The 22634-nt window shown below is 37.2% G+C and overlaps 1 protein-coding gene across 4 annotated transcripts in view; it reads right to left on the minus strand.

Moving 5' to 3' along the window:
• CEP162 (centrosomal protein 162) overlaps positions 1-22215 on the minus strand; it is a 103843-nt gene extending 81628 nt beyond the window's left edge. For all 4 annotated transcript variants that reach the window (XR_004672045.3, XM_063605401.1, XM_003816394.5 and 1 more), the window contains exons 1-6: positions 21630-22215; positions 20386-20501; positions 15136-15250; positions 9858-10004; positions 9360-9543; positions 7039-7106 (exon numbers count right to left, since the gene is read on the minus strand). Coding sequence is in view for 3 of the 4 variants with exons in the window: in XM_063605401.1 (XP_063461471.1) it covers positions 7039-7106; positions 9360-9543; positions 9858-10004; positions 15136-15250; positions 20386-20442 (571 nt within the window). In the remaining variant the exon portion in view is untranslated. The remainder of the gene's footprint in view (positions 1-7038; positions 7107-9359; positions 9544-9857; positions 10005-15135; positions 15251-20385; positions 20502-21629) is intronic.
• Positions 22216-22634: the final 419 nt, after the last annotated feature.

Consider the following 22634-nt stretch of genomic DNA (forward strand, 5'->3'; position numbering starts at 1 on the left):
CATTCTTATACACCAATAACAGACAAACAGAGAGCCAAACATGAGTGAACTCCCATTCACAATTGCTTCAAAGAGAATAAAATATCTAGGAATCCAACTTACAAGGGATGTGAAGGACCTCTTCAAGGAGAACTACAAACCCCTGCTCAACGAAATAAAAGAGGACACAAACAAATGGAAGAACATTCCATGCTCATGGATAGGAAGAATCAATATCGTGAAAATGGCCATACTGCCCAAGGTAATTTATAGATTCAGTGCCATCCCCATCAAGCTACCAATGACTTTCTTCACAGAATTGGAAAAAACTACTTTAAAGTTCATATGGAACCAAAAAAGAGCCTGCATTGCCAAGACAATCCTAAGCCAAAAGAACAAAGCTGGAGGCATCATGCTACCTGACTTCAAACTATACTACAAGGCTACAGTAACCAGAAGAGCATGGTACTGGTACCAAAACAGAGATATAGACCAATGGAACAGAACAGAACCCTCAGAAATAATACCACACATCTACAACTATCTGATCTTTGACAAACCTGACAAAAATAAGAAATGAGGAAAAGATTCCCTATTTAATAAATGGTGCTGGGAAAACTGCCTAGCGATATGTAGAAAGCTGAAACTGGATCCTTTCCTTACACCTTACACAAAAATTAATTCAAGATGGATTAAAGACTTAAATGTTAAACCTAAAACCATAAAAACCCTAAAAGAAAACCTAGGCAATACCATTCAGGACATAGGCATGGGCAAGGACTTCATGTCTAAAACACCAAAAGCAATGGCAACAAAAGCCAAAATTGACAAATGGGATCTAATTAAACCAAAGAGCTTCTGCACAGCAAAAGAAACTACCATCAGAGTGAACAGGCCACCTACAGAATGGGAGAAAATTTTCACAACCTACTCATCTGACAAAGGGCTAATATCCAGAATCTACAAAGAACTCAAACAAATTTATAAGAAAAAATCAAACAACCCCACCAAAAAGTGGGCAAAGGATATGAATAGATACTTCTCAAAAGAAGACATTTATGCAGACAACAGACATGTGAAAAAATGCTCATCATCACTGGTCATCAGAGAAATGCAAATCAAAACCACAATGAGATACCATCTCACAACAGTTAGAATGGCGATCATTAAAAAGTCAGGAAACAACAGGTGCTGGAGAGGATGTGGAGAAACAGGAACGCTTTTACACTGTTGGTAGAAGTGTAAACTAGTTCAATTGTGGAAGACAGTGTGGCAATTCCTCAAGGATCTAGAACTAGAAATACCATTTGACCCAGCGATCCCATTACTGGGTATATACCCAAAGGATTATAAATTATGCTACTATAAAGACATATGCACATGTATGTTTATTGTGGCACTGTTCACAATAGCAAAGACTTGGAGTCAACCCAAATGTCCATCAATGATAGACTGGATTAAGAAAATGTGGCAAATATACACCATGGAATACTATGCAGCCATAAAAAAGGATGAGTTCATGTCCTTTGTAGGGACATGGATGAAGCCAGAAACCATCATTCTGAGCAAACTGTCGCAAGGACAGAAAACGAAACACCGCATGTTCTCACTTATAGGTGGGAATTGAACAATGAGAACACTTGGACACAGGGTGGGGAACATCACACACTGAGGACTGCCATGGGGCGGGGGGAGGGGGGAAGGATAGTATTCGGAGATATACCTAATGTAAATGACAAGTTAACGGGTGCAGCACACCAACATGGCACATGTATACATATGTAACAAACCTGCACGTTATGCACATGTACCCTAGAACTTAAAGTATAAAAAAAAAAAAAGAACTTTTTCTTTTGCAAACATTTAATGAGAGTTCAATTTATAAGACTATCTTTGGTTTCTGTCATTACGGTACTTTCAAATAGTTCTCTGAGTTTTATATTTTTAGTCTTTTATATTATTAACCAAATAAAAATTTCTAGAGCTGCCCAAAGGATCTTGAATTACCTTTAAAATAAGACTTTAATATTTATTTTTAAAAGACAAACATGACCAATTGCTTACTTATAAAAGGAAGGACCTTTGTGAAATCTTGCCACTTTTAAAAAGGTTGGATTTTGTTTTTTAGGTTGATTGATTTTTTTTTTTTTGTCTCTACAGGTATCTCTATTGTAAGTCTTAACTAGTACTTATGAAAGATCTCTGACCCTTCCCTTAGGTAAATACTGGCCTTATACAACCTTTGCTGTTTTCCCAATCCTGAGTGCTTCTTATCTGAAGCCTCCAAATTATATCTCAATGACTTTGTGCAGAAGGAAAAAGTGTCTCCATGTTAACTGAGGCATTCAGTCTACTTATGGGAAAGGTTGGACAGGAATTATTTGGCCAGGATCTCTTCTTCAATTTTTAACTTGCTCACAGTATTAATTTAGATCTGTAGCTATAAAAGGGGAACACCTTTTCAGAGTGGAACTGATCATTTTGGAAACAAACATGATCAAATTTGTATTTCAAAAAACTGCATCACACTGAGAAACAGGATGGCTTGATGGGAAAAAGACTACATAAGGTACTAGAGTCTACTTCTGGAATGGCTGTTTTTTACTCTTTTGTTAGAATGAAGACGAAGACGACAACTTGTGTGTAATTAATACTGGAAGTGAAGAAATGAATTTGAGAGGGTTTGGGAGTGAAACAGGGATGCTTCCAGTGAGATCTGGCTACAGAAACATCTACATTTTAGTTCATAAGAAATATGAGCTTGGAACAGCATGTGTATTGTAACTTAGGTAGATAAACTAGGTTAGTTGGTTAACTATGTCAATATTTGTATTCTGAGGCTGAGAAGTTCACTTTTGTTTCTCTTCCACATGAGAAAGAACACTGCTTGGGATTTTCTAATATCAGTAGACATATAGTTAAAATCACAAGATAGTTATAAGTAATTACTTTGTATTAGGCACACTTCTAAGTGCTGTGAACAATACAAGTTGATTAAGACTTTAGTAGTCTAGGTGGGAACCACCGAATTTTAAGTGACCCTCGAGATTAGACTTGCTTAAGAAAAGATGATGAACAAGGAAAGAGGAGATATGGGAGAATATGACACTGAACTTGGACAACTACTTAGGATTTGGGAACTAATAGGAGGCGCTGTGGAGTGTGTGTGACTGCATAAAGAAAGTGTTAGAAACAGTTCAGGCAGTATGGCATAGTGCTTAAGAGCATGACCTGGAGCCAGAAGGCCTAAATTCAATTCCTGGTTCCACTACTTTCAGCTGTAGAACCACTGGCAGGCCACAAACTCCCTTTGCTTCACTTTTTCCATCTGTAAATTGGGGATAATAGTACTTTTCTCAAAAGATTGCTGAGATGATTAAGAGTTAAAGTGTTCAGAACGGTGGTTGATATGTAATATGCACTGTATATAAGTGTTAGCTATAATGTTTATAGTAATTATTGCTGTTAATATTATTATAGCTACTTCTTTTTTTTTTTTTTCTTGAGACGGAGTTTTGCTCTTGTTGCCCAGGCTGGAGTGCGATGGCACGATCTCGGCTCACTGCAACCTATGCCTCCTGGGTCCAAGCAATTCTCCTGCCTCAGCCTCCCGAGTAGCTGGGATTAGAGGTGCCCACCACCACGCCCGGCTAATTTTTTGTATTTTTAGTAGAGACAGATTTCACCATGTTGGCCAGGCTGATCTCAAACTCCTGATGTCAGGTGATCCACTCGCCTTGGCCTCACAAAGTGCTGGGATCACAGGTGTAAGCCACCCGGCCTATTATAGCTACTGCTGTACTTAATCTAAATCAAAAGTTAATACAACCAAGTATTATTTCTGATTGGGAAAAGTGCCAATCTAATAAGCATTCATCAAAACTACATTTTATTATTTTCATTTAGTAACTAAACAGCCTACAGGCAAATACTAGCATCCAGCACATGAATGACTGACTTCCTCCCCAGAAACCTGTCATGAATAAAGTATGTCTGAAGTAAGAAGGAAGTGTCATTAGTAGACACAGAGACAAATGAGAGACGAGAAACAAAGAAAAGGAAAACAGCACATGTCAGAGATTTCAGGAACAAACATCAAGGCAAATTAAGTTTATATAAAAATGAAAGAGTAAAACAAATTTGAGAGGGTGATTCTTACATGAGAAACATCAGAGATAATATCTAGACTCTTCCACATTGTTCGGAAAACAATCAGAATATTTACTTGTACCACTCTGACCTTTTTCGCAGGTAGATGTTACATATTCAAGTTACTGGGTTTCTATGATTCTCTATCCTTGTAACTTCAAAAATGTTATTTTCAGAAATAAAAATGTTCTTAAAGCTCAGATAAACCATATGCAATGTAAACCTTTTGGAAGACATTTTTCATCTTTTGTTGGCAAACTTAGCTGCAAATTTTTAATTTTTTGCCAATCTAGAGGACTTTCTCCTCTGCCATGTTGGAGTTAAAGGGATTGTACTTTCTTTGTAAACAACACAATATATAAAACAACTATTTTCAGATATTAGACAACTGGCAGCAAAAAAATGTGATTCCTAAGAAAACAAGTGAGCTAGCCTACAATTACCTGAAGGCACATATGTTCTGAAGTAGTGAGCAGGGGTGGGGAGATTGGGACAGTATCACTGAGTAGAGGAGAGCGAGATAAGTTCAGAAAGGCTGAGGCAATTTATAAAATATAAGACAGTAATCAAGAGAGGAGGTGCCTAAGTGAAAACAAAGCCCCAGAAATCTGCATAGGGTGCCCTTGAGTCTTTGCTGAATACTAAGCTGTTAATGCATAAAATGAGCCAAGAACAAGTGGGATGCTGTAAGTTAGATAATTCTCACAGTTCATACAAGACAGGGAGACTTTTGAACTCTAATCTGCTTAAGTGGAGAGACCTCATTGATCACTAGGGGCATTGGGATGTGCCTTAGCAGTAGGGTTAGAGGTTACTAGAGCTACTCTAGACTTCTGCTAACAAAGCATAAGAAAAGCCTTGAAAAAAATCAAGTGGTAGGATCAACTACTTACCAGACAAGGCTCAATAATACTCTTTAAAAGAAGAAAATAAAATCCAGACACTGAATAACATAAAATTCACAATACCCAATATCCAATAAAAAATTACTAGACTTCTAAGAGGCAGGAAAAAGTGTCACGAAACTAAATAGCCAACAGAAAAGAGACACAGAAATGAACAAATACTGAGATCTGTAAAATATGTTTAATATTAAGGACTTGAAAAAAATGAACATAATGAAGAAAAATGCTAAAGAATTTTAAAACAAAGATCCAAAATGAACTGTTAGAGTGAAAGAAAAAAAAAAAAAAAGGATGGGATTGGGCCAGGCATGGTGGCTCATGCCTGTAATCCCAGCACTTTGGGAGGTCAAGGCAGGCAGATCATGAGGTCAGGAGATCAAGACCATCCTGGTTAACACAGTGAAACCCCGTCTCTACTAAAAATACAAAAGATTAGCCAGGTGTGGTGGCGGGTGCCTGTATCCCAGCTACTCAGGAGGCTGAGGCAGGAGAATGGCATGAGCCCGGGAGGCGGAGCTTGCAGTTAGCCGAGATGGTATCATTGCACTCCAGCCTGGCTAACAGAGCAAGATTCTGTCTCAAAAAAAAAAAAAAAAAAAAGAGATTAATAGCAGATTAAAGAAAGGAAAAAAACCAGTAACTTGAAGCAAAAGAACAGTGATAGGAACTGTTCTATTGTGAACAGTGAAGCACAGAAAGAAAAAAAGTTTTTAAAAAATGGAATAGTCTTAGTGACCCATAAAACAAAGCTTAGCATTCTAACATAATTAGGGTCAGAGGGCAGGAAGCGGAAAGCAGCATTATTATTAATATTTTAAGAATTTATGGCCAAAATATTTTTTATTTTGATGGAAACTATAAATCCATAGATCAATGATGCTCAACCAACTCTGAACAGAATAAATATAAGAAAAGCATACCATGATACACCATAGTCAAATTGCCAAAAAAAAAAAGGATAAAACCTTGAAAATAGAGAAAAAAAATACATGATATATACAAAATCACAATAATAGGAATTACCGGAAACTTCTCATGAGAAATAAGGTCAAAAGACAATAGAATAAAATCATTAAACTGCCCGAAGGAAAAAAAAACACTACATAAAATTCTGTATCAAGTAAAAGTATTCCTCAAAAACAAAGGCAGAGTATATTTTCAGACAAACAAAAGCTGAGAGAACTTGTTCCTAGCAGTAACCTGCACTACAAGAAATGTGAAAGGAGGCTCTTTGTGGTGAAGAAAAATAATTTGAGATAAATTCAAATCTACACAATGGAATACAAAGCACTGGGAATGGTAAATATATGGATAAATACACATTTTTACATAAATATCTATTATATTCCTTAAAAGTACTTTTAAATGATAATTGATTGCTTTAACAACAATAATAATAATGCACTGTGGTGTTTTTAAGACATGTAGAAGAAAAACGTTGACAAAAATAGCAAAATGGTTGAGGTGAGTTTATTGTTGTTAGAGTTCATATAAATACAGTGATATAACATTATTTGAAAGTAGATTGTGATAAGGTAGACATATATTGTGACTCATAGGGCAACTAAGAAAAAAACACAACAAAGAAGAATAGCTAAAAAGCCAAAATAAGAATAAAATGGAATGCTATAAGTAATACAATAGAAGGAAGGACAAAAGCAACAAAAACAAGAAGATGAAAAGAAAACAAATGGCAAAACCGTAAACAACTATATCAATAAATACACTGCTGTAAAGGGTAAAAACACATCAATTAAAAGGCGGAGACTGTCAGATTGAACAAAAATGCTAAAACCAGCTATATGCAGTCTATGAAAAAAACCTTTTTAAGGCAGTTCACTTTTAACAATTTCTTAGCAGCTCAGTTTATAACACAGGCAAACCCACTCTATTCAAAGCTCTGAGACAACATGATTTTCCTTTTAATTATTTTTCTTATTAATGTCTTTATTAAAAGCTATATTATCTTTTCAAATATTATAAATTTAAGAACCAATGAAATTACCTGCCAGTTCTTCATGTTTCGATTCATTCTCATGTTCGTCATCAGTTAGTTCTGCGTTGGCTTGATTACTGGAAAAAATATTTATTTAATTTAGCATTACATGTTAAAAACATATTCTCATGCAACTCTTTCTGTATACCGTTTTTAAAAATCCCTAAAATTATACATGTCCTCTCTCAAGTCTTTTTGTTCTATCAAAAGCTAAAAATTTGGGAACTTTAAGGAAAACGTTTTGAAAATAAAGCATCTTCGAAGCATTTGATTAATTGCAGTTTAAAAGTAATACAAAGGAAAAAGATGCCCTATTTCTTAAATATACACAATTTTATTACTATGTGCATTTACATGTACAAATATTATCTTACAACCCTAGATATCCGTTCTACACTAAAGATTAGAAACTGACCACAAGCTATGAGAACCAGTGAAGTCCATATGAAAGCCAGAAAAAAAATGCTAAGGTCAGCACTTACATGCTAATAAGCAATTTAATCCTGAAACAGAAGCTGAATAGGAGCCTTAAAACAAAACCTAAGCAAGGGGACAAAGGAGCTTGAGTATGATTTAATTATATTGGATGTATTAGTTCATATACTGCTTTCTCTCAAACCAAGAATCAGTTCTACCTTTTCAGTCTATCAACCCTATTTAGTGAGATCGTTAGAGAAACTATAAGACTATATATAATAATGATGAGAGCTACAAATACCTAATATTGCATGTTCAATGCTATTCTGTACTTTGACCAGCCTGTTCTACAGCAGAAATATCAATAGATAAGAATACTGTTAAGAAATAAGAAAAAAGTTTAAAAATGTAGCAAAGTGGCAAAAAGTTGTGGCCCACAAACCCGCGCATGCTTAATCTGTATTGACAACGTTGGGAGAGGCAATGACCATAGGCCCTGAGTGTCCCTGCACATTCTTGCTGAATATGCCAAGAGTACAAGATGCTGATCATTTTTCACCATGCCATTTGGGTAACATTTCCGACCAAACAAAGAGCAGGCTTGTTTCCACTTACTATAAAAGTAATACATTTTCGCTGGGCGCGGTGGCTCATGCCTGTAATCCCAGCACTTTGGGAGGCTGAGACAGGTGGATCACAAGGTCAGGAGATCAAGACCATCCTGGCTAACACAGTGAAACCCCTTCTCTACTAAAAAATACAAAAAATTAGCCAGGCATGGTGGCAGGCGCCTGTAGTCCCAGCTACTCGCGAGGCTGAGGCAGGAGAATGGTGTGATCCCGGGAGGTGGAGCTTGCAGTGAGCCAAGATCGTGCCACTGCACTCCAGCCTGGGCGACAGAGCGAGACTCTGTCTCAAAAAAAAGTAATACATTTTCCAAGCTCAGTGTTCCTCTTCTGTAACACAGCCCATTGTGTGTGAATACATCCATTATGGATCCTTTGCCTTGCCCTCAGCATAATCATAGGGCATGGGGAACCAATGCGAACAAATGCGACACTCAGGTACTGCCTTTGTTCTTTAATTCTGATCCAGGAATCTTCTGTCTATTGTCAACATCATAAAACCAGAAGGCTAGCTTGTTAGCTTGCCAAGTAGGGTAAAAATCTCAGACCCCGCAAAGTTCATGAAGGTAAATGCATTTCTTTATCCACTGTCTATAAAAAACTAACCATCCTGCAGAGCCTAGGCACTCTAATAATCAGAGATTATGATTCTCCTGACCCTTAATTATACCTTTGTGATCTCAAAATCCTAAATAAAATTATGATCTGCTTTCCATTCATAATTTTAAGAATTACATGGATAACTAAATAACGGCATTAAAGACCTCAGGTTTCAAAGGTCTTGAGACTGGCAATGGTCTAGTGTAATAAAGAGAGGACCAGTTCAGTGAACTAGTGGGATTTCTAGAATAAATGAGGTTTCCCGATAACCATCAGGGCCAACCATACAGAGGTTAAGACACAGATCAAACTTGTCTTTGCTCCTTGGTTCCCACTTCCCTTTCTGTTATTTTTTCCTGAGTTTATAATGGTAACCTGGACTCTATTTGTCTGTGGAAAATGACTTAATAAATGACTTTCCTAGTAAGGACATCTTGGCAATGTACTATTAGTCTCAATAGCATGAAATTTCAGATTTTGGAGGCAGCATGGGCTCTCAAATACAAAGACACATATTCTATTCACACATAAGAAAAACCCTAACTATAAAATGAACAGATAATAGATTTAAAAAATAAGATTTAATTTTGCCTGTTATAATGTTTACCTATTTAAAATCACACATATATCAGCCTTCCAAAAACACAGAAATCATAAAAATCATTAATAGTTTACACTGTACTTTACCTATGTAAAGCTTTAAAATGTGTAGAGTCATTAGAATCCAATTCCTTATTTAATCTCGAATAATCAATGGAAGATGTCAAGCCTTTCTCAAGCCTGGCAAAAAATTGTTCTTTCTCCTCTTGTTCTTCTAATGTGTCCAATCCCACTCCGAGACTACTATGGTTGAGCTCAGAAACTACTAGTTCTAAATGGAAAGCACAAATATATTTTAGTAATATACAGAATTTTGAAAACATTGATTTGAATGATGCATTTATTGACATTATGTAGTAAATTTTAAAAATTTTACAAACATTTACTCTCACTCACCAAATATGAATTCATATTAATAATACGTAAGGTTTAAAGCTTCTCTAGAATAATTCTAAACCTCTAGGAAGATATTAAATCTGTCTACATGCTTCAGTAAAGGAGGCTTCAAGATAGTTAATTTTTGTAATTCTGAATATAAGCATAACAATTAATAATTTACCAACTCATATCCCTTGCATTTCTTACCATTTGTTTCTAAGCTATCAGTACTTAAGAGAGAGGTTCCACTGCTCTTAAGAAATTGAATCTTTTCAGCAGACTCCTCTTCTATTTCCATAACAGGCTGAGAAGTCTTCTTTGTTTTCAAATAGCTCACATTTGTTCCAAGCAGTCCTAGGTACACAATTTAATACAGATGAAGATTTATGTTCAAAGAACTGTTTTGGCCACTATGACAACACAATAATAATGTTATGCTAATTTTGTGCACAGTAGCTACAAAATAAATCTGCTCTATTAAATAAAAATCCATCAGACCTAACACTCAGAAAAGAAAGATTATAATTCTATTTGGTGGCACTGTATCATATTAAATAGAATACTTCAAAGAGTTGCACCATGAGACAAAATTTTTTTAAATTACTTTGAAGTAATTACAAGTACTTAATACAGTATACCATGACACTTTAAAGAGTATCTTCTGCCTTATTCCCTCTGTTCTTTACATTTCTCAGAGAGTTTTTGGTGCTGAACTCTTAACACTATTGGAAATAGACTGTGGGTGGCATGAATTACTATAACAAAATACAAGGGGGCAAAGTAGGTACAATTAAAAACCTACTAGGTTAGACAGAAGCCTTCGTTAGTGTAAATATCATTTCAAAAAATAGATGGAAATAGTAAAAGCTCTTTCAAAGTCATTATTTCTAAAACAATGGAATCAGTGGCTCACTGCAGGAGAGGTTCTCATGCCAGGTTATGTGCATACTGTTGGGGACGGGAGGGTATTATAGTCTCTCACAGCATTCAGGAATTTGAAATTTTCTCTAAGGCTAATATATATTAAGCATATTAAAAGTTTTTTATGACTGATTATATATTTGATGATACTAAGAAATTATTATAGATATTTCTTAGACATTATTATGGTTATATTTTAAAAAGAGAGTACTTATTTTAAGAGATACTTTGAAATATATGTGGAGAGAACTGATATGCTGTTGGAGATTTGTTTCAGTATAATCCTGAGTGTCAGAAGGTGGAGAACAAGAGAGAATATTGATGAAAAATGATTGACCATGAGTTAATAACAACTGTTGCAGCTAGGCAATGGGTACATGAGAGTATGTGGTACTTATGTATATGTTTGAATTTTTTTATAATAAAAAGTTTCAAAAATGTTCTATGAATCCTGGGTAAAAAAGTATAACTTATGTTTATGTAGCAAACGTTCTGAGTATTACTTATTTTATTCAAATTTTTTGACAAACTATGTACCTAGAACATTGTTAGTGCCAGCTATACAATGAAGTCCTTTACCATCACGAAGGTTAAAATCTAACAGGAGGAGACAATCAACAGCAAATATTTATGGGTGCCTACTGCACACCAGGCATTGTTCTAAATGCTGGGGCTTTATCAGTGAATAAAAAAAAACAAAAATCCCTGCTTATTCATGTGATTTGAGGCAGGCAATAAGTAAAATAAATAAGCACATTGCAATTAAATAGTACATTAGAAAACAGTTAAGTGCCAAGAAGAAAAATAAAACAAGAAAGAGGAACAGAGAATGCAGGAATGGAGGGTACTACAACTTTAAATAGGATGGTCAGGAAGGCTTTCGCTGAGAAGTTAACACGTGAGCTATGGCTTGGTGGGGGTGAGGGACCAATCCACATGAATACACGGGGGAAGAGTGTTTAAGGAGGAGGAAAGCAGTGTACAGCCTCTAAGCCAGGAAAATGCCCAGGCATGTGTGAAGAGAAAGGAGGCCAGTGTAGTGATACGGGCATAAGCAAGAGAAAGGTAGTCTAAGTTGGGAGGCCAAAAACGTCAGGGTGCAGAACTGGCATGGGTGGTAGCTTAAAGGTCATTAGCTTTTATAACAAGTGAAATGAGAAGCTATTAGAGGGAAGAGGTGGCTATGATGTGGCAGGCAAGATTTTTGGGTGTAAAGAAGTTTAAGGAACTCGGAAGTCAGGTTATTAGAGGCATTAGCTATGTAGTTAATGTAGTCACCAATAATTAGACAAGAGAATCGGAGACTCACAGTGAAACAACAGCTAAAATCTTTGAGGAATGAGGAGGAATAACCCGGAGTTCAGTAGATAACTGCAACAAAGAGACATAGTAGATAGGTGGTCTGATAGCAAGGTTCATAAGGAGATTGGAAGAACGGTCTAGAAACAGCAATGAACAATGACCTACTCCTTTTCCAAGTCTAATGGAACAAGAGACGTGGCAAAGAAAACAGTAACCATTGGAGGTTACTAGAGAAGCAGCAGTATTCACAGAGCAAAGTTAAATGTGAATTACAACTCTGCTTTGAAGGAATTATATAAGATTAATTGGGGGGGTATACCGAGACAGGAAAATCCAAGAATATTTCCATGAGGAAGTAACATTTCTGCTAAGATGTGAAGAAAGACCAGGAAATAATTAGGTGAACTAGGCCAGGGAGACCAGAACAGGCAGGGGACACAGTAGGTACAGAAGCGTGACAATGGGAGGGGCAGGCCACATTTGCAGATGCAAAAAGGCCAGTGAGGCTGGACCCAGATGGTGAGCGTAAGCCTAAGAGGAAATAAGCCCAGAGCAGGAAGTCAATGGTTGGACCGTGCTCGTCCTCATAGGCCAGCACAGGGTCTTGCTCTGTATTCCAAGAGCACTAGAAAAAACTGGTAAAGCTATACAGTATCAAAATTTCCTTATTTTAATAGTATATGTCTGTTGTAAAAAACTGATATACGGAAAAGGTAAATAATTATGAGTATTGTTTTATTTTTGTTTTTTGCTTTTTAATATTCTTTTGTTCTTTGTTTTCTTCAAAAACCAGAAGACTGAAAATGTGTGCTATAAATATGAAGATTAGAAAAAATATCACTTTTGGTAGAAGGAAGCCTTATTAAGAAGTCACGAATTTTTACTTCAATTTCCTAATTAGTGTCCTCTTGGAAAAGGCTAAGAATCAATTTATTTTATGCCTTTCTGTGAATAATGGTTTTACTGGATCAAATAATAACCTCCATAAGTTGTAAAAAATCAAGAGAGAGATTCATAGATGCTTCAAATGAAAAAGTATATGCCAAGGTTGGTGTGCTGTGGTGGCAACATGTCCAGGGTCTCACCCTGGCTCTAAAGCACAACTTGAGGTTGTAGCTCACACTAACCAAGTTCACAAGAGATTAATATAACAGAAACGAAGATCCAGTTTAGTTATTTACAATAAAGAATACAATCAGCAAGAGGATGAGATAGTTTCACCTTCTAAGCCGAACATTTTATTCCTATGGCAACTGGGAAACAAGCAAAATTATAATGTAAAAGCTGCTCACTGTTAATGTTTAATGGTACCTGTCTTAAGATTAATAATGCATTCCTCTTCTCAAGAGGAGTGTTGAATTCTCCCTCAGAAGGTTCTACACTCTTGATACAGGAATCACGTCTTGCCTTTTTATACTAATGCCTAGTATTTAGAACATAATACAAACTCAGTAACCGTTTGCTTGAATCAGGGACCAGGTTATTCCCGTGGGCAGGGAAACCTCCTGCTGTTTAAGCTGACATTGTCAAAGTTTGCTTCTTGACTATCCTTCTTTACTTCTTTTACTAATCAAATCTATTTCTGATACATTTAAAAAAATTATTAATACCATCAATCAGGTTACATGTGAGTATTTTTGGTCTAGGAGCTATTCTTTTCCTGTAGGATTAGGTTGTATATATCTGCTCTGATTCATTATCTTCTAGACAAAAGGCTTTGTGTCCCAAATCTTTGTCAACAATTCCAACAGTACTTCATCTTATAATATCCTTTTCAAGCATTAAAAGCAGGGAGAGAGTCTAAAACATAATTCTTCACTACAAAGTTCAGCATGTTGCATAAGAATTTATAAAAAATGCACTGAATTTTTCAATAAGGAATTTCTTTAAACTACAGTATTAAAAAGAACAGAGAAGTAACTGTCAAATCTACTTTAACATGCATTTATTAATCAAATTTATCATTTAATGTTGAGGGTCAGGGGATACAAGGACAAAGAAGTGTTTCCTACCCTCGCAAAGCTCCCAACCGCAGGAGTTGTCCTATAGGTTACAACTATCAACACAATGTGTAAGTGTTACTATGGTGTTCTGACATCAAAATGAAGGAGAAACTAATTGTGACAAGAGAGCTAGAAGATAGAGTGAAGGACTGCAAAAAGTGGTGATGCTAGGCTTTATTGGGCAAGAAGGATGAGAGGAAAGGCATTCTAATGGCAAGGAAGCATGAGATAATGCACAGAGGCAGGGAGGCCTATGGTGTTTCCAGGAGATGAGGAATGATTACCCATGGCTAGAGTACACGAGAAGGGAGGGTTCCAGTCAGATCATGCAGAGTCTTAATTATGACATGAATTCAGGCTCAATTTTCATGGGGAGGGGGGGAAACCAAAAGCCCATATGTATATTTTTTCCCTAGAGATACAGAAATTCTATCATTTTACAAAATTGTGCTTAACACTGATCCACAAATGGTGTGAATGTAGGTACTGAAATAGAAGGAGTCGGGGTTGTTTACAGATGTGGCAGTATCATGTATAGTAAACCTATCAGGCCAGGAGTGGTGGCTTAGGCTTGTAATCTCTGCATTTTGGGAGGCCAAGGTGGGAGGACTGCTTGAGGCAAGTTCGAGATCAGCCTGGCAACACAATGAGAGACCCTATCTCTACAGGAAATAAAAAAAATTAGCCAGGCATGTTGGCATGTACCTGTAGTCCCAGCTACTCAGGAAGCCGAGGTGGGAAGATTGCTTGAGTCCAGGAGTTTGAAGTTACAATGAGCTATGATTGTGTTACTGCCCTTCAGCCTGGGCATATCATATACATATATATGAGAGACATATATACATATGGCAGTAAATTTTTTTTTACTACTGTCATTAACAAACTGTGATACCAAGGTCTATAGGTTTGTTAAACTCTTCCCAATGCAATGACATTAATATACTGCCAGAATATCTTATTAAATCACCTTAAATCAATTTATTATTAAACATGATAATAAATATACCTGAATTGTCACCTTAATTTGAGTAAATATAAATTATCTCCATGTAAAATAAGCTGATAATGTTATAACGCAGATTCTCAATTACATAATAAATACATAATAAAGTACTGGTTATATGAAAATCAATTCAAACTTCAAAAATCCACACTATTAGTATTTTCTGTATATATTTATAGTGAAGTAACAAAATCCAGAAGTCTTGACTGACCCCTTGTGGTCAAATAATTTGAAACTAAAAATCAGCAACATTTACCATCATCTTTAAAATCATCTTCAGTTATCCACCAAGGCACTGTATCTTTCTTCTTCATCTCTTTTTTAGATTGTCTAGCTGTTTTGTCTGAATTTTCAAAAGAATCATCTGAAAGCTGAATTAGATATAAGACATTCAATTTGAAAATACAGTGTAAATTCAAGAATCTCAGATTCATCATTAAGCATGTTTCTATTAGTTCGCTCACAGTTCAGCTATCACATAGATAAATAACATTCTCATCAATAACGTATAATTTCACAGCTACAAACATATTTGGCCAAAATAACTTAAAAATCAGACATACATCTCTGAGCATCAATTTCATAATTAAGTAAACCAGGAGAATAACAACAAAGACGAAAACTTGATCAAGAATTTTTTTCAGCAAAGAAAAAACAGGAGGATACAGTCCTGTCTTCTAGACATTCTCTAGGGTTTAAGAATAAATAATGGCTGAACAAAATTGCATTGCACCACTCTAGAAACAGAATTTCAATATAAGGAAGAACTGAGTTTCAGGGTGTAAAGAGGAGGATGAAATTGACCAAGAAAAAAATCAGCATTTTTTTTCAGTGATTGATAAACACTTATTTGCTTTTTTCTACTCTTCCAATCCAATTTTTACTACAATCCTAAATCCCATGCTCTAACCTCAGTATCACCCCCCACCACCTTAGCCAATAACTTGGTCACCCTTTTCTCTGAGAAATAAAAACCTTCAAACACCACCCACCTCACTCCACTACTAAACTTACTTGTGAAGGCACTTCTTTCGTCTCTCAGACAACACAATTCTTTCCTCCACTCCAAGCAGAACTTCTCTAGGTTCTTCCTTCCTTGGTTATCCCATTTGATATCTGTATCTTCACTCCCTTCTCTCTCTACTCCCCGCCCTTCCCTCTGATTATACACCTGCTCAGCACTGCATCTCCAGTGCCTAGCATAGTACCGGGCACAATTGCAGAATGAAAAAATGAGCATTCTACTCAACTCTGAAAAAAAAAAAATAGAACAAAACAAAAAAATTCCTTATCCCTACGTCCCTTTTACTCTATCACATTTCCTTGATATACCAACTCCTTGAGTTCACTTAACCCCTTATAATCTGGTTCCCAACCAAAACAGCTCTCCTCCAGGCACCAAAGGCCTCCGAAATGCCACAAATAAAGTACCACTGTCAGTTATCCTCCCTGATCACATCATGGAATTTGCTACTGGTGATCAACTCTTAAACTCTTACTTCTTGAAACTCTCTACCTTGACTTTAGTAGCATCACTTCCTCTGGGTTATTCTTCAGATCTGTGGCTACTCCCCTCCATCTATTTTAATAGCTTTGGCTTTTTGCCCATTTATTTAGCAGACTTTTCCAGGACTCTGCTCTTGATCCTTTTTCAATCTCATTCTACATTACTTTTTCTGGAAAAGAAACCAACATTTACTACATGCCTGCTCTATGTCAGAATCTACACTCAGGTTAACTCACTTAATCTTTAAACAACCCTGCAGAAATTTACTCATGGTGAAACTGAAGCTCTAAGAGGCTAAGCAACTTGCTTAAGTTGCTACTGTTAGTAAGTGTTACAAAGTGACATTTAAACCCATGTCTGACTAACTCCTGTCCACTTTCCACTATACTATGTAGTTCCCCAACTAGAATATTGTTATCTGAGTGACCCTTTAAACTTCTAAAATGACAGAGCGTGCGCGGGCGCGCACACACACACACACACACACTCTTCCACTTGCCAAACAAAAAACTCTACCTCAGTGACTTGAAGAATGTCAATTTAAAAATGTTCAAGAAGAACTTAACTGTCTTCACTAACAAACAGGTAGGAAGACAGGAGGAGGGAAGAAAAAAATATTCCTTATCCCATCTGAATTTGTGAAATTAGTTAGCTGCATCACTTTTTACTTACTCTCTAAACTTCAGTATCACCTTGAGGTGTTCCATTTCTGTTTCCTCCCATTTTTTCAATTTATCTGTAACATAGGCATGGTACTACTGACCTTGTAGGGCCATGACAAAGAAGAAAAAAAGAAATGAAGACTTCTAATACATGATAAGTGTTCTTACTTTAAACAACCTTCCACAGTGCTTCCCAGCACTTTCATTAATTATTTTTAATGAATATGATTCATTAAAAATAAAACAAAACAGGCTGGGCGTGGTGGCTCACACCTGTAATCCCAGCACTTTGGGAGGCCGAGGTGGGCGGATCACGAGGTCAGGAGTTTGAGACCAGCCTGACCAACATGGTGAAACCACGTCTGTACTAAAAATACAAAAATTAGCTGGGCGTGGTGGCGCGTGCCTGTAATCCCAGCTACTCAGGAGGCTGACGCAGGAGAATCACTTGAACCCGGGAGGCAGAGGTTGCAGTGAGCCAAGATTGCGCCACTGCACTCCAGCCTGGGTGACAGAGCAAGGCTCTATCTCAAAAATAAATAAATAAATAAATAAATAAAAATAAAAATAAAATAAATAGAAATAAAACACAACAAAAAAGCTGATTCTCAGATACAACAGTTGTTGGCAAGGATATGGAGAAACTGGAACTCTAGGCTGGGTGTGGTGGCTCACACCTGTAATCCCAGCACTTTGAGAGGCCGAGGCGGGCGGATCACTTGAGGTCATGTGTTTCGGACCAGACTGGCCAACATGGTGAAACCCCATTTCTACTAAAAGCATAAAAATTATCTGGGCGTGGTGGCAGGCGCCTGTAATCTCAGCAATTTAGGAGGCTGAGGCATAGGAATTGCTTAAGCCCAGAAGGCAGAAGTTGCAGTCAGCCAAGATTGCATCACAGCACTCCAGCCTGGGCAACAGAGCAAGACTCAGTCTCAAGAAAAAAAAAAAAAAGAAATTGGAACTCTGATAAACTAATACACTACTAGTGGAAATGTAAAATAACACAGTCATTTTAGAAAATAGGCAAACACACAGCTACCATATGATACAGCAATTTCACTCTTTGGCATATACACAAGAGGAACAAAAACACATCCACACAAAAACTTGTACATGATTGTTCATGGCAGCATTGTTTGTAACTGCCAAAAAGTGGAAAGAACCCAGATGTCCGTCAACTGACAGGTGGAAAAACAAAATGTGGTACATCTACACAATGAAATATTACTTAGCCATAAAAAGAAATGAAGTGTTAATACATACTACGACATGGATGAACCTTGAAAACATCATGCTAAGTACAAGAAACCAGACCCAAAGGGCCCCATAATATATAATACAATTTCTATGAAATGTCTGTAACAGGCAAACATTTAGAGACAGAAATCAGCTCAGTAGTTGCCTAAGGCTAGGGAAGGGGGAACAAGGAGATGGAGTAACTGCTAACAGATATGGGATTTCTTTCTGGGGTGATAAAAATTCCTATAATTGATTGTGGTGATGGTTACATAACTCTGAAACCACAGAACTGCACATTTAAAATGGGTGAATTAAATGGTTATGTGAATTCCTAAAAAATAAAGATATATAAACTATGTCTTTGAATAAATTGTTTGAACAATAATTTATCAAAGTGAGAAAAGTTAGCATGACTCTAAAATCATGACTTTCACAGTAAAAAAAAAATGACACATTGCAACTGAGGATGGATATAAGAGGAAGAGAGGCAGAGACAGAAGGGTGGGGGAAGGAGAGTGTTGGAGAATGTGTGTGCTGGAAGGGTGGTAAATGAGGGAAGAATAAAAACATCTTCTAGAAGGCCTGTTCTGCTATCTTTTACAATAAAAAAAATTCCTATAAATTTAATTTTCAAAATGTGTCTGTATTTGAAATTTTAAAAAATCAACTTTTCAAATGATAAATGAAACTTATTCCAAGTGCCTATTACATCTTGACAATTGGTAGATGCTTTTTTTAATCCTTAAAACAATTCTACAAAGAAGGCATTATTTTTCCATGAGACGGATAATGAAAGTGAAGTTTTTTTGTACTACATTAAACTCCCTTTTTTAACAAGAATGTATAACGTATAATAGCTTAAAATGTGACTCTCTTGAATGCTCTACAAGTCCCCTCCATTTATATAAATAGAGTTTTATGCATCGCTTAATTATGGGGATATGTTCTGAGAAATGGGATTTCATCATAGGAGCATCATAGAGTATATTTACACAAACCTAGATGGCTCCATGGTATAGCCTACTCCACACCTAGGCTATATGGTATAGCTTATTGCTCCTAGGTTACAAAGCTGTTCAGCATGTACTGTACTGAATCCTGCAGGCAACTGTAACACAATGGCAAGCATTTGTGTATCTAAACATAGAAAAGTAAACATATGGTACAAAAGATTAAAAAGATACACCTTTATAGGGCAGCCCCATTATAATCTTACGGAACCATTGTTGTATATGTGGTCTGTTGCAGACCAAAACATCTTTATGAGGTGCATGACTGTACACAGAACGTGGTATAACCATTTAATATGCTCATTCAAATATTTATTAAGTATTTATTAGGTACTGTAGATATAGTAGTGAACATGTTGATATATAATAGCAATGAACATAGAGTCATCACATTACAGACCATACATTCTTATAATGGGAAGCAGAAAACAGACCCATACGAGAAAAATAATTAATGTGCTAAGTGCTATAAAAAGAATTAAATACATACTAGATTAAGAAGTGACTTTGTGTTTACCTTTTACTGGATAAACAGAAGAAGCCTCTCTGAAGTGGTGATATTTAAGTTAAGATTTTCACCAGCCAGGTAAAGAGTAAGGGAGGAGCATTATTGGCAGAGGGAACAGTGAGTGCAAAGCTCCTAAGGTGAAATGAGCTTGCAATGTCTGGGAAAGAAAAAAGGCCACTGTGGAATAAATAAAGTGGATGAAAGAGGGATATGAAGGTAGTGAGATATGTAAGAGTGAAATCATGAAAGGCTTTAAAACCACGGTAAGCAGTTTTTTGTTTTTTGTTTTTTTTTTTTCTACATGTGATGGGAGACCAATAGAGTCTTTTACTGGGGAGGAACAGAGTCTGACTGCAGTGTGGTGAAAGGAATGCTGGACTCTGAGTTGGGAACTGCTGCAATAGCCCAGTTGAGATGATGGCACTGAACTAGCAGTGGCAGAAAACGGACAGAGCTAGAGGGATGATGGGAATTCAGAGTTTGGTGATGGACTAACTGTATCTTCGAAATGACAGAATTGAAGGATGAGTCTTTTGAGACAAATTTGACAATATAGCTTTTAAAAATATAAACTTACCTCTTTCATAAACTGTTCAAACTCTTCATCTAGCTCTTCTTGGGAACAGTTAGCCATAGTCAACAATTTTGACCTCCCAAAGTAGACATTCTAAAGTACCTCAAACATTGGAAACACTAAATGACAAGAGACATAAACATCTTTTGAGGAAATCCATCAGATCATGCACACGACCAGACTTAAACTTCGGACATTTTTTATCATTCAGTATATATGCACAATTTTTTTTTAACCAGTAAGAGCTGGTCAAGAGATTCCTAATTCATTAAGCAAACTGATTTGGAAAAGCAGCTTTGACAGGATGTCTTGTACTCAACGTTCAGAATTATGTTTTCATCTGTTAACATCCAATTGTTAAAGAGTGGTCTCTACAATATTTCCCAAACCTATGTTTGTGTGTATGTGTTAATTAGTACCTCTCAAACACAAACCAGGTCCTCACAGGGAATCTTAAAAACTATAAGTTAGCAAATCCAAAGGACTGTTTCTTTCTTGCAAAGCACACGACAGAGTTTGTGCTGCCCTATCACTCGGCTCGTTATTTTACCAATCCATAGTAATAGTTTCGTAAAGCAGACTGCAGTTTCGTAAAGCAGACTGTATCCAGATACGGGGATGTTTCAAAATATACACAAATAGAATTTAGTAAGAATTAGTAATTTAGTCAAAATACTTAAAGAATACTTAAAGTTAATGGAGTACATAAATCAGTACTATGTTTCTTTTGAAGCGAGGGAAGACCGACAAAAATTATGCGCTGAACACAAGCAGAATCCAGTGATTTGCAACGGAAAGCGTTCCCCTAGACACCTAATGAACCCAACCTTGGGTCGACCCCCAGCTCCTGAACTCCCTAGAGCAGCTCAAATCCCAGCTTTCTTCTGTAGAGATGGGGGAGGGGAAGAGGGCTTGCAGAACCAGACAATACCCTCCCCATCGTGCAGCATAACACCTCTTCCCCTCATTAGCGCTTTCGATCAGTTCAGGGTAAGTGCGGTTAAGGTCTTGGCCTGAATAGCTTGGTCAGGGGTGAGCTCCACTAAAAGCTTCTCAAGCCTGGCTGCGACCCCGTCCCCAGAAGCGCGGGTTCGGGAATTGGAGGGAAGACAAAGACGCATTTGCCGTGGGCTCCGGGCGGAGAAGGGGAATGACCCGGAAAACTAAAGCCCTTCGCTCGAGTATGAAGCACGACCTCGACCAGGGCGATTTGGGTGGGAAACCAGCGTTCACACCTTACCACCTACCTCTGCCTCTGAATTCCGCGCTTTCCCGGAAGGTCTTTGCGGGTCCACCAGTAGTCAGGGTAACAGACTTCAGCTGCCGGGTTCTGGAGTCACATGACCCGGGCTGGTCACGTGGGCCGTGGGTTTCCCAATGCCTTTACAAGCGAAGGTCGGAATAACCACTGCTGAGAAAGACACTCTAGTGGCTAAACCTTCGCTGCTGCAGTAAAATGCCTTTCCTTCCCTGGCTTTCCCTACGTTCCTTAGAAAAGGGGACAGCGGCAAACCGGTTACTGGAGAAGCGAGACGGAGGCTTCCAGCGGGCTTGGAGGGCGCGGTGGTTGTAGCCCAGCCCGTGGCTTTCTGGGAAATGTAGTTTAGCTCCCCTGGTCCTTGTGTTTCCGCACTCTGCATCTTCGCCTCCCGCCTTCCCCACACTTGTCATTCGAGCGCTCTGTTTTTCCAAGGGGCAATTTTGAAAAGATTGAATTTCTTGGATTTCTTTGGCCTGCAAAGACCTGTGTAGGCGTTGTGAGAGAAACACAAACCTGTGAGGAAAAAAACTGTCGTTTAGATGGGGACTCTGTTCCACCACCTAGTGGGCAAGAAATCGAAAATACGCAAACAGCAAGATTCTTATTAAGTTATTGCTCCTCCCGCTACCCCTACTTTTCAAAACTGCATTCTTTACTGGCATTTCACAATTACTGACTTGGATTTTGTTTTCTATTTCTTTTCTTTTTTCAAAGCATGCAACATTAGCTGGAGTTTCAGAGGACAACATTTAGCATAGTGTAAGTAAAATCTACAACAGCTGCAGGTTTTGCTGATGGTAGACTTAGTTCAGGACCTCATCTTTAGCTAGAACTGTTTATTCATCAAGTCTTTTTTTGCAATACAAATATGTACAAACCAGGAGCTGTGGACTATGATGCAAATATGAATAATAAAAGAAATATCTTAAGCCACCATTTATTGAGAAGTTGACTTCCTGCCACCTTCTATCAAAGACTTACCTTCCCACAT

The sequence above is a fragment of the Pan paniscus genome, chromosome 5, assembly GCF_029289425.2.
Source record: "Pan paniscus chromosome 5, NHGRI_mPanPan1-v2.0_pri, whole genome shotgun sequence".
Classification (NCBI taxonomy): domain Eukaryota; kingdom Metazoa; phylum Chordata; class Mammalia; order Primates; family Hominidae; genus Pan; species Pan paniscus.